We start from the raw sequence: 13,367 nt of genomic DNA, 5'->3' as shown, positions 1-13,367 counted from the left end.
TGCCATATCTTTTAATAAATAACAGCAATAACTACTTAAACTAGTTAATAGATGTGCCCTGGCCTCCTGTCACAACATGAGTAATAGTCTTAGAGGCGTCTCCTGGTGATGTGTGCATGTCGGCTTTCACTTCCGCAGGTTTCAATTCCAAAAGAGACGTACTCCAAAGTCATTTGGTTTACTTCCGCCATCCCTTCTTGCCCTCCCTGTGTGGGAGACTTGGGATCAGCCTTACTTTGACACAAAACATTTCTTGCTCTATGGGGTTTTGAAGAACCTGTTTAAATCATTAAAATCTTTTTTTTTTTTTCTTTTAGGAAAAACGTAAGGCTGAGGAAGCCCTCAGTGACCTCAGACGTCAGTATGAAACAGAAGTAGGGGATTTACAGGTGACAATAAAGAAACTCAAAAAGGTATGTTTGTGGCAGCGAGGCTTCTAGGAATAGCCTCAGTGTATCAGTGTGTTTAAGTTATTAGCAACTAAAGACATTGGGAATCATATTAAAGCAGCAGCTGGAATCAGATTTCAGGGTCAAACTGGGCTCCCTGGAAAGATGGATTTTTAAAGGTCCCTGATTTTCTTTTCCGTTTCAAGGGCAACCTATCTTCTGCACAGGTCTAATAAATATTTCTGACCCCTTGAACAGTTGTCCATCAAACCCCAGTTTTCCTTCCTCAGGTGCCCTCAATGCCCACATGTTCAGTGGACTCTGCTCATGACAGGAGGGATCCTGTCTTTACTGGTCACGTATTCCTGTATCCTTGCCCCCAGCTAACCGCAAGGTACATGGTCAGTATTCAGTGAATATTTATTAAATGAAGTAAATGCTCTTCTTCTATGCAGAAAGTTCCAGATCTAGGGGACCCCTGATCAGGAGGAGGTGGGAGAGAACTTGCTGAAATGTGAGCAAAAGTGTGATTGGGTTTGGCCTTTGCTGTGTTTGGTTTCTAATGAGTAGGGTTTGTTTCACCCAGTGGTATGCTGGTAGCTACTTAACAATGGGCTCTGGAGGGGGAAGGGGGTCAGGGAGGAATCTGTAATATTTGCTGATTTCCACGGTGTTAATGCTTCCACCATTAACAATTTCAAGCTACCAAGTTGACGTGACTGAGTGCAGAGTTTGGGAAGAGGTGCGTCACATTGGCTCTCACCCACCGGCACAGGCTGTCTGCTGCATGGTACTGGATCCACCTCTTGCGTGTGGATTGTCTCTATAACGAGTGGAAATACCTTGGCTAAACTGAAAATGGATACTTAAAAAAGAATCATCCCTGAAAGTGGCATTGTGACTTTGGGCACATCACTTTGCTTCTCTGGTTGTTCATGTGATAACCTTTAATGCTGTTTCCAATGTTTATATTCAATGAGATTAAGGGACGATTAGCTGTATTTTGTAGGCTATTGCAATTCAAACCTCTGGGATTCTCTGGGATTATTAAAAATCCTCCCCAATAACCTTCTTGGGAAATTATGATCAGCTCAACCTTTTCTCTAATTGACAGAGGCCATTAGACCAGACATAAGAGGCTTGAATTGCAGAATTTGAACAGACCAGTCCCTTATTGATGCCAGAGTCACAGATTCTCCTAGCCCCGGTTCTCGGTTATTTTCCTGTCTTCCCACATCTTTAGGCTAGAAGCAAGTTATGCAGAAAAGACACAAAATTTCTTGCCACGATGAGGCATATGATGACGACCACATAGGCCCTGAACAGTAAGAGTCAGAAGTGATGGGACTGGAGTTCTCATCGAGACGATGCTACTTTGTTCCCGTTATACCTGGGACAATTGGCTTCATTATCTTATCATTTCGTTTCTCATTTGTAAAATGGGATTAATAATGGACTGTCCTGTCTAACCCTAATAGCTGAGACATTACTGACTTTATAGTTTCTTCAGCTCTTTTTCATAATTTTTAATTCTCAAACTTTTTCTGAGGATAGGTAAGTCTCCTGCTTTCACAGCTGAGGACACCGAGTTCTAGAGTCACAGAGCTAATAAGCCGTGGAGTTGTCTTGCTACACAGTTTGCGCTTTCTCACTTGTACCAGACTTCCCGCTGGCTCGGGAGGCTTGTTCTGCAAGAGAACAGATGGTGATTTACGTGAGCGAGTGTTAAAGGCTTAAACTGGAAAAGTTTACAAAATTGATATGACTGCCATTACCCTATGCCATGGATTCTGAGGAACTAGTTTTTTCCCCTCCAGTTTTTTTTCTCTGAAATTAGCATGCATCTGAAAAAATCAAGGGCTCTTCTCAGAGTGAGCCACGTGGCAGTCATGGCCTCGGTGTGTGAAAACCTTTAGTTGACGCATCTGGTAAGATGAAGAAAATCCAGCATCAGATTACTTAGACTTTGACTTAGAATTGATGAAATATAGCATTCATTTTGGTCAGTGCGTAACTACTCAGTTAATGGAAACCCACGGATCCTCACCGTTCCCAGGGACTGTCAGGAAACAAAAAGACATGTTTGTTGTCCATGTTAGAGATCTCCTGAGCTGGTTGAAAGTCTGGTAATACTAACAAGTCAACCAGAAAGCAAAGCTCCGGTATATATTCATAGAGAATTGTGTGTGTATGTCACTAGCTTCCTATCACACTTAAATGTTATTGATTTCAGTTATTTTAATAAGCATTTACTGGAGTCACTGTGAAGAAAACAGGTGAATCTGACACTAACTCTGCTGTTAAAAATCTTAGACTCTGGTAGGAGAGAGAAGGCATTCATAAATAATTATAATACAGGATAGAAAGTGTTAAGTGCAGATGAATTTCTAGGAGAATATAAAGGTCCAGACTCATAGGCAACATAACTGAAAAGGCTAAGTTAAATCGCTGAATAGTTGAATGGCTTCCCAAAAGGACTTTTCAGTTGTTTCGAAAAGAAATTCATTAAGCGATAAAACCGCCTTTTTAAATGCTTAAATTATTGAAAGCAAATTTTCAAATCTTCATGGATTATATGTAGCTTAATAATTTACAAAGTTGTAAAATGTTGAAAATGGAAGACTTTTAGAATTCCCATATCTGTATATTCAAGGATACTTATAAACTTAACTGAATCAATCCAAAGTGAGTTTGTAAATGCACAGCCTTTATTTGCTCTTTCAGCTAGAAGAACAGTCGAAACACATAAGTCAAAAAGAAGATGTGGCTGCATTAAAAAAGCAAATTTATGATTTATCAATGGTAAGAATCACCTTTCATTTACAGAAATACATTTCCTCTTCAACGACTAGACATAATCATGCTGTTTATCAGTGTTCCAGGGATGGAGAGAAATTAGTACTGCAGTTAGAGAAAGCCTTTGATGTACCTTTGACCAAAGGTGTCATTCAGGCTTTTACCCTCAAGGATACCCCACCTATTGTGAATGCTTTTATTTATTTCTTAATTTTTTTTTTTAAGATTTTATTTATTTGCAAGAGAGAGAATGAGAGACAGAGAGCATGAGAGGGAGGAGGGTCAGAGGGAGAAGCAGACTCCCTGCTGAGCAGGGAGCCCGATGTGGGACTCGATCCTGGGACCCCAGGATCATGACCTGAGCCGAAGGCAGTCGCTTAACCAACTGAGCCACCCAGGCGCCTGCTTTTATTTACTTCTTACTCAAAGCAATGACGGCATGGCCCTTGCACTTCACATAGTTAACCCTGCATTCCTACAACTTCAGCTCTGGTCTGTGTCCCTGGCTTTGTGAGATGAGGTTATAATTGCCCTTTTCTTCCTCCAGCGTTCCTCTTTCTGCCCATTTCCCCCCTTGATGACCCTATCTTTGGTCTTTCTGTTGCCAAGTTGTCAGCATTTGCATCTGTTTTTTCATCATCATTAAGCTGTCTTTATTTTGTTTGTAGGTGGACTCTAGAAGTTGAAAGCCACTAGTGAACATTTCCTTTATTAGGACTCTAAATATTCTCATTGCAGAGCCCAGAAGTGAGCCAGCTGTGCTATAAGTGTTTCTTTCTCTCCACTCATTATCCCCGCACCACTCAGAAGAGAAGGCTCCCAGCTTCATGGTCAAGTTGGAATGCACCATCAGTTCCAAATTCTGCCCCTTCTTAGTTGGCTCTGTATTTGGATCATGACTTTCTTGTAGAATTGCTTATTTTTCTTGCATTTCCTGGTTGAGTTTTTGGTTTCTTGTAAAAAGAAACTCTGGCATCCTCAGGATATCATCCACTGATGCCTTCCAACTTTTTTTTTTTTTTTTAATTCTTCCCAATGCGTGGAATTTGTTTTTTCTCCTTGAAAATGTTAATTCTAGAGTCTACAGAATTTCAGTTCTTACTGGACTGATAGTTTTTTTAACTCACTACCCATATGTCATTCTGGAATTTCTGAGCATTTTAGGTAGCTGGCGTAGGATTCCTGTGCAGCTAGGTAAATAGATTTGTTTACCTCAGGGCCTCCTCCCTGAGAGAGTGTTTTCCTAGGAGCTGTGTGTGTGAAGCTGGCTGTCAGACTGGGGGACCCCTGATGACCAGAAGGAGTGGGATATGGATATTCAGAGACAAGCCTCAGCACACTGTATAGGGGTCATTTGGTTCTTTTTCTATTCTTTTTTTTTTTTTTTTAAGATTTTATTTATTTGTTTGAGAGAGAGAGAGAGCAAGTGAGGGCAGAGGGAGAGGCAGGGAATCTGAAACAGACTCCACGCTGAGCACAGAGCCTGAGTGGGGCTCTGTCTCATGACCCTGACTGAGATCAGGACTTGAGCCAAAACCAGGAGTTGGATGCTTAACTGACAGCGCCACCCAGGCACCCAGTTCAGTTCTTTTTAAAAAGACAAGCCCTGTCTTACAGCCTTAGGAATCGACTCTATCTGCTATTCTTTGCTAGTATTAGAGGGGATGGCCTGGGGCTGGGGGCCGAGTTCCTTAATACACAAATTTAACCTGTGTTTTTAAGCCCCATTTCTGACTATTCAGGGGTTCTGCCTGGCTAATTGCCTCCTCCTTTGCTCTATAGCACAATCTTCCCCCATGCCTCTTCCAGACCTCCTGTGCTCCTGCTCTCTTCTCTTTTGTCAGCACATTTCCACCCAGTTTCCATCTTCCAGAAATGTATTTAATTCATTTGACTGTTGGGGGGCCCCTCTTGCATTCTTGCAACTTGTATTGGTTTATTTCATGTTATTTGGCATTTCATGTGAATGAGGTCTCCAAAAGGAAAGAAGAGTGCTCAGTCCATCATTATGCACCAGAAGCCTCCAGTGTGTTTTTGTTTTCTTTTTTTTAGGAAAACATAGACATTTTTTAAACTACACTAGTTTATTTTTAAGCACAAAACTTACAAATGTTAGGTGATTGGATTTATTGTAAAAACTAGCCAGTCTGCCTGGTGATAGGTACTATTAATTCCACAGAATATTTTCAGTAGATTCATAGCTCTCATTGAGTAAAACAGATGTTTACATATTTGATCTGAGTTCATTTGCCAGTAACATGTTAAAGTATGTCATGATCATGATTTGACTGGTGTTTTTTGGCACCAGATGTCAGACATTAAAAAAAGAGAGAACAACTTCAAGGATTTAGCTTTTTGAGACTTTAATACTTTATGATAATTTCAGATCACCTTGAATTGATAACTAGTTCTTTGAACACCAAGATTTGAAGAACTATGGAGGTGTAGGTTTGGGGTGCGAGGTTCCACTACACTTGACTCTCCTGGGTGGAAGACACCCCGAATCTAATGGCCTGCGCTGTTCCTTTTCTCCAGGAAAATCAGAAAGTTAAGAAAGATCTTTTAGAAGCACAGACAAACATAGCCTTTCTTCAGAGTGAATTAGATGCTTTGAAAAGTGATTATGCCGATCAGACTCTGAATTCAGAAAGGTATGAAACTTTGCATTTTATTCTTTAGTTTGAGTGGAATGTTTATTTAGATGACCATCCGTGTGAATGAAGTCAGCTACGTAATCATACAGGGTTATTTATTGACCTTGCTGGTATGTTCTTTGCTTTCCAAAGATACCGCTTTCAGTGTCCTATTTCCTGGTGATTTTTGTGTTTTAAATTTTTTTTAAGAAAAATACTAATTAGTTTAATTATTGACTGCTTTGGAGAGTGCAGGGCTTAATAGATGTTTGAATTATTGGGAACAGAAGAATATACCTAAAGTATCGGGAGTCAGTGCTAATTGAAGTGCACACACACACACAGAGGCATGCATTTATGTATATATGCAAATACCTATATAAATATCTGAATATATATATGGATATTTATAAAGGTATTTACATTCACATATTTGCATGTAATATGGATATATATGCATACAAAATACATACATACACGTGTGTGTGTGTGTGCGTGTGTGTATAAACATATACACTTGGGAAAAGTATCCTTTTTGCTCTGTTTGCTTGCAAACTTTAATCACAAGTAAGGTCCTGTAATGGTCGGGAGTGAAACATTTAAGTACTTACTGTATACAGGTTCCTGAGCTACAGAAGGAGTTATGAGTGTGAAATAAATAAATAAATAAATAAACAAACAAATAAATAAAAATATAAGCAAAGATGTGATCTCTGCTCTGTGAGAACTTCAGATTCGTGGATAAAGTCACAAAGCTGAAGGGTTATGGAGTTCGCGTAGGAGCTCAGCAGTGTCAGAAATAATCCCAGCCGCAGTGGCGCAGGTTGGGTCCTTTGCCATGTGATGGTAGATAGTGTCCTTTTGATTCAGGGGTGGTGAAGAGCTTTATTAAAGAGGAGACGCCTGAGATTGGCTTGGGAGGAGCTGATTTGTGTCGGTCAAGGGGGGCAGGGGTAGCATGCGTAGAACTTTCCTAGCATCAACTCTTGCAATCCACAGAATACCCTGTGAGATAGGGACTTTTAGTCTTCCCATTTCAGAGGGGAGAAGAGAGTCTCAGAGCTGTTCCAGGTGAGGCAGTAAGCAAGGCAGAGGCAAGAACAGAGAGACAGATAAGACTGTTTTGGAGAACAGTGGTCAGACCTCTGGACAGGAAAAGGTATTTTGAATAGCAAAGTAAAAGTTAAACAAAATTTAAAAATTTAAAAGCTAGTTTAAATGGAAGGGCCCAGCATTTTTGGCTAAGGAACTTAAATTCGTATTGTCAATTGGGAACCTCTTAGCTTTATCATCAAGAGAGTGAGCGGACAGGTTATTGTGGATAACAGTTGAGAGCCTGAGAGTCTTTGGTTTGTCTGCTTAGAAATGGGGCTGAGGTGGAATAGGGGCTGGTGGTGAGTGGCTAATGTTCTCAGGGAACGTTACAGGGAGGAGGCCAGGGCTTTGTAATAAAGCAACAGGAATCGCTGAGCATGGGTTTATGGCAGGCGGAGAAAGCCCGGTCCCGTGGACTCCTCTGTGGTTTAGGGTGAGGCGGGGAGGGCCAGGTGGGGTGAGGAGAAGGAATCACCAAGAAGGAGGAAAATAGCTGGGTTAGGATTGCATGAGGCAGGGAAGGAGCAGGGAAGGGTCAGAGGGGAGAGAGCACGCTGGATTGAAGGGACTGTTAATGAGTCCCAGGGGAGAGGGGGCTTAGCAGAAGGTGAAGGGTCAAGACGTCCTATGAGGAGCAGAGCTGGGTTTGGGAGGGAGAGCAGGACCTCGCACAGGAAAGGGGGGGCGTGCGGGCATGTGGGGCTGCTGAAGGCACAGAGGGACTAAGTGGGAGCCCCGGGGGATAGAAAACCATGGCCAAGGACATAGATCTTTGAGAAAGGTGAAAGGGGGTCTGGGAGGGTAGGTGTAAGGCAGGACTGGATACCTAATTCTCGTTCAAACATAAAATATGGTTTTACAGGGATCTGGAAATAATCCGAGAGTACACAGAAGATCGAAATAGTCTTGAGAGGCAAATTGAAATACTCCAGTAAGTTCTCATATAAAACGCTCATTACATTTACATTTTCCTGATGTTTTGTGAATAAGACACATGCCCCATGTCACATGAGTTGCCATATTCTCAAGACTGGGTTTGCAGGTCCATGCATGTTTCTTCTCGCTGTGGTGCATTCAGCACTTGGCTTTCTCCTGCTTTTAATCCTAAATAAACTATTCAAATCCAGGGACTAGAGTCTGATTCTCTCAAAGTCCTTGCAAGTCAGGTGAGATGTTATTATACCTCCATAAAGACTCAGAGCTCTGACCTCAGCAGCTGTCTCTACAGCCCAGCACACCGGGAGGCTGTCAGGAATCTCCTGTTAGCTCACGTCACAGCACTAGACACACGCGATCATTCTTGCCCAACGTATTGTTCTTGGTGAGACAGCTATTTTTCTTAGGTTTTTTTTTTTTTTAAACCCTACTGGAAATACTATACCTGCTTTGTCAACTTCACACCCGTGTTACCATAATTCCAGCCTCTGAGGGCCTTCTCCACAAACCCTCCCCCTCCTCTACTCCCATGCCCTTTTTTACTCATGTATGTTCTTCTGGTTTGTCTTCCCGAAGGAAGTAAGGTCAGGCTTGGCAAGTTTGTTTTCACCATGCCTGTTAAGTCTCACCAGTGGCAGTTACAGAGTTGACATGTTACAATAATCCTGCTCATGCATTTATTCATTCATCCAGCAGGTTTTCATTCAGCAACTTTTACGGGTCAGGTATGCCAGGAGCTGAGGATAGAGCGGCAAGTAAAAAGAAAAGAAAAAAAAAAGTCTCTTTATGGGGCTCATCTAGGGGAAGAAGATGGAAACTGATCACTAATTATAGAAATAAACATAAAATGCCAAAGGAGAAGTGGGACAGAGGGAAGGGGTGTACCTGCTGGGGCATATAGTACAGAGATTCCTCCTACCCAGGAAGGTCCAGGAAGTGTCCTGGCGGATACAACAACTGAGCTGAGATCTGAAGGATGGATCAGCCTTAAGTAGGGAAAGATGGGCCACTCTCAGGCGGCATTGTCCTCCGTTTGTAGAAGAGGTTGCTGAGGCTCTGACAGGTCAGATGACTCCCATCAGTGATGTGGAAAGTACATGCCTGCATGGGGTTTGAACCCAGAGTCAACATTAGAACCTTTCATCGGTACCCTGGTGGACAGTATTAGGCCACGAGGAAGATGTGGGAGTAGCCAGGAGAAAGAAGTGTGACATAACACATCGCTTCCACGCCTGGCTGGGACATGCGCAGGGGGACAGAGAGCAGCACATGGGGCCAGCTGGGGCCCGGCATTTAGGAAGCAGAGACCTGTAGGAAACCTGTTCATATCTTGAAGCTACCTGAGGGAACAGTGGGTTCCAACAGCATAGCTAATTCCTGAAATGCTCTGAGACCTTTAAAAGAGAGGGGATCCCTCAATTAAGTTGTAGTTCTCGTAATGAATTATGATCTCGGTTTATGAGGTTGGAAGGGGAGTGGTAGAGAGTTGCAAGAGGTGGTAAGTAATTCCGCGTTCTGAACTTCACAGCCTGCAAAGAAAGTGGCTTTTACCCCAACTTTCCTTATCTGTTTGTTTGTTTATTTGCTCTGTAGAACAGCTAACCGGAAGTTACATGACAGTAATGACGGCCTTAGGAGTGCCCTTGAAAACAGTTACAGCAAGTTCAACAGATCTTTGGTATGAAGTAGAATTTTATAATACATTTTGTTCTTTCTTGTAGTAGAGTATTTTGATGAAGATCATGTATTTTCTTAAAGGGGGAGCTTACAATAATGAGAAACTATTCCATTTAATAAGAGAAGGCAGCATTTTCCCAAATTAAAGAATATGCCACCCCTCTGCAGAAATAAATGCCTAGATGTTCACCAACTCTCTGTTAGCTGTTCAGGGAAACCAGAGAAAGACATATAAGGTGTGACCTGGGTCCTGGAAGAGTTTATAGTGTAGTGTAGGGAGTTAGGATGTGCACAGATAGCAATGATATAAGAAAAATTGGAAAATCTTATGGAAGTAGGAAGAAAATACTTCCCATTTCAGAGGAGGGAGAAGGTGCTTCTGGCTGAGGAGTGCACTTAGACACACTGAGTATTCTTTATGGTCGTGAGATGATCAGAGTGGAGGCCTTGGATTTAAAACCCTGCTACAGAAACAAGCTAAGCCCCTCTTGGAATTTTGAGGAACTTCCCCGGACTACATGTACCCGAAATCCTCTTCTCCCACTTTTGGGGGTCAGCTTCGAGTTTGGGGTTCCTTTGCCATAGCTTTAAGTATGGCCAAGTCAGTCACTGAGCCAAATTTATAGTTTGAGAAGAGATAAATCCAAAGAAGTTGGTATTGCAGGGTCCTGGCCAATGTGGGGAACCAGGATACCCCTTTATGGCTTATGCAATGGTATTTGGATCTAAGACACAATGAGGAGAGAGTACTATAGGCAGTTACCTTGGTGTCTGTGCTCACATTTGCTCCTGTAGAATACCAAACTTTTAATTACGTTAGAAGTTAATTAGTGTGCTATATATATATATGTGTGTGTATATGTATTATGTATAAATATGGAATAACCAAATGTTGCTTATATACTTTGTGTATTACAGCGCATAAATAATATATCACCAGGGAATACGATTTCTAGAAGCAGTCCCAAATTTGATGGTCATTCTCCTCATCCTCTGGGCTATGACAGGTATGGGAATACCTACTTACTTTTCGTTTGAATTCTGGATCAGAGTGAAAAGGAAAGTAAATTTCCTTAGAGATGAATTAAAACAGTAAAATCTACTTTGGGCACTAATTTCTATTTTATACTATGTTATTTTAATTTTCTGAAACATGTAAAGATTCAAAGTAGAAATGTTTCAGAGAGGGCAAAGTGATTTCCATAAGACATTGTTATGACTTGATTTTATGTATGCTTCCCCTGACCTCATTCCCTCGTTATGTCTTCTTCCTCAGAAGTGAACTCTGTGAGAACTCTTACAGGGAAACAAGCAGAACTATAGTGTAGGATGTTGCCATATATGCAGGATATGATGTTGAGACTCTTGGCATGATCTGCAAATGTTTAATAGCTCAGCATAATATTATGTAAGCTGTGTTTGAGGGTAAGGAAACTTTCAAAACAAATAGAAATATGAATAGTAGTTGTTTGTGAGCTGTTGTGTTGAAGGAGTCAGAGAGACTTAACAGAAGTGAGAATTTAGCTCTATTTTGAATCAAATGAAGGATATATTGGTCCTGCCGTAACTTGAGATCTAGCAACAAGGACTGAAAGATCACATGTGTGTACTTGTGTGTATAAATACATATGTCCATTGTTGTTACTTAAAAAGTTAAATTTGGAGCATATCAAACCTTGAAAGTAGAAGTGAATGCATAAACTATGGGCTTCCAGCTCTCCATTTGCAATGCAACTTTCCAATTCATATTCATTCCCTTTGCATTTGAGATCTTTTGCTCTAAAGAATAATGTACTGAGGGTTAAGATGGCAGAGCAATAGGGGGACCCTATGCATGCCTCGTCCCTCAAACACAGCTAGATAAATATAAAATCTTCCAAATATCTGAGAATCGATCTGAATGCTGAGAGAACAAAATGCAGAACTAGAGGGAGAAAAGAAGCCACATCATGGAAGGTAGGAGGTGCAGAGACATGATTCTGGGGAGAAAGAATCGTGGGTGCTGCAGAGGGGAGGGAGCCTTGATCTCGGAGAGAGGAGAGAGAGATAAAGATATAGATGGAAAGCACTGCCCCGGGGATTACGCAAGAGAAACACTTCCCCAAAACCACTGACTGGGAAAGCTAGAGTGGCAAGTTTTTACAAGCAGAGAGCTCAAAGTCTGAAGTTTTAGAAGTCCCTGCCACTGCCGGGTAGAGCCTGGTAGGCATAGCAGTGGTCCTTTGGGGAAGAAGGGCGGAGCCTGGGAGTGGACAGCGTGGTCTGAAGATCCCCTGGGTTTCTGGGGGAGAAACAGTTCCCCTTCTTAGAGTGCATTTGGGAGAGGTGGCATGGCCTCTTGGGGGACAAAGTGCTGGCGGGCATCAATGTGCTGCCCCGTTCACTAGCATAGAAACAGAGACATCTGCTGAGGGCAGTAAACCTTGGGGCCAGCTTTTTGCTGCACTTTACCATAAACTCCAAGCCCCCATGTGATTATATGGCTGCTTTTCTGGGACAAACTGGCACCAGCTGCAGCATGGTGAGACCCTCCCGCAGATGATCAGTGTGGATCCGCATAGCACTGGACCCCTAAAATTTGGAGTTTTGAAACCCAACCACACTCCTGAGATAAAACACAGGAGTACTGTGCCACCTGGCAGGCAGACAGCGTGGACGCTGACAGGGTGGAGGCAGAGATCTCATGGACGCTGGGGACACAAAAGGGGAAAAAGTCTGCTCTTCTGTGAGGGCTTTCTGAAGAGTAGCAGGTGCAAACTCCCTGCTCCAGGGACAAGAGAGTGGGGCAATGCCATTTTCCCCCACCCATCAACACTGACAGACTTCAGTGAGCAACACAGCGCCCCCAGTAGAGGCTGGAGCCATCACCCCACAGGTGCATTTTTACTAGGGCAAGTCAACCTGAGAACCAGTGCAGTGGGCACCTCCCCCAGAAGACCAGCACAAACCCCTTGCATGCACCAAGTCTCCTGATCATAGAGTGTTGCAGAGCTTCAGCTCCCATGGCAATAGGATTGGGCTTATTTTAATAAACAGACCAGAGCATACCTAGTTAAAATGCCACATACTGAACAAGGTCCAAACACTCCCCACAGCAAGCAAGAAGAAACGCTGCAGAGGACTGACCTGAGGGAAAGAGCAGCCAAAATAGAAGAGCAGAGTGCATACTGGGTATTTACCCCAAAGGTACAAAAGTAGGGATCCGAAGGGGTATGTGCACCCCGATGTTTATAGCAGCAATGTCCACAATAGCCAAACTGTGGAAAGAGCCAAGATGTCCATCGACAGATGAATGGATAAAGAAGATGTGGTATATATATACAATGGAATATTATGCAGCCGTCAAAAGGAATGAGATCTTGCCATTTGCAATGACGTGGATAGAACTGGAGGGTATTATGTTGAGTGAAATAAGTCAAACAGAGAAAGACATGTATCATATGATCTCACTGCTATGAGGAATTCTTAATTGCAGGAAACAAACTGAGGGTTGCTGGAGTGGGGGGTGGGGTGGGAAGGATGGGGTGACTGGGTGATAGACACTGGGGAGGGTATGTGCTCTGGTAAGCGCTGTGAATTGTGCAAGACTGTTGAATCTCAGATCTGTACCTCTGAAACAAATAATGCAATATATGTTAAGGAAAAAAAAAAAGAAGAAGAAGAAGAAGAAGGTAGCGGGAGGGGAAGAATGAAGCGGGGGAAATCGGAGGGGTAGACGAACCATGAGAGACGATGGACTCTGAAAAACAAACAGGGTTCTAGAGGGGAGGGGGGTGGGAGGATGGGTTAGCCTGGTGGTGGGTATTGAGGAGGGCACATTCTGCATGGAGCACTGGGTGTT

The 13,367-nt window shown here is 42.7% G+C and overlaps 1 protein-coding gene across 1 annotated transcript in view; it reads left to right on the top strand.

The window, feature by feature from the left end:
• The window catches only part of RASEF (RAS and EF-hand domain containing), a 90,853-nt gene that overhangs the window by 53,808 nt on the left and 23,678 nt on the right, over positions 1 to 13,367 (top strand). Inside the window, exons 4-9 of the mRNA XM_021677925.1 lie at positions 318 to 413; positions 3,114 to 3,191; positions 5,721 to 5,836; positions 7,776 to 7,844; positions 9,443 to 9,527; positions 10,445 to 10,533. Coding sequence (XP_021533600.1) covers positions 318 to 413; positions 3,114 to 3,191; positions 5,721 to 5,836; positions 7,776 to 7,844; positions 9,443 to 9,527; positions 10,445 to 10,533 — 533 coding nt within the window. The remainder of the gene's footprint in view (positions 1 to 317; positions 414 to 3,113; positions 3,192 to 5,720; positions 5,837 to 7,775; positions 7,845 to 9,442; positions 9,528 to 10,444; positions 10,534 to 13,367) is intronic.

The sequence above is a fragment of the Neomonachus schauinslandi genome, chromosome 13 (genome assembly GCF_002201575.2).
Source record: "Neomonachus schauinslandi chromosome 13, ASM220157v2, whole genome shotgun sequence".
NCBI classification, from domain to species: Eukaryota; Metazoa; Chordata; class Mammalia; order Carnivora; family Phocidae; genus Neomonachus; species Neomonachus schauinslandi.
This window is presented reverse-complemented; position numbering and strand designations above follow the sequence as displayed.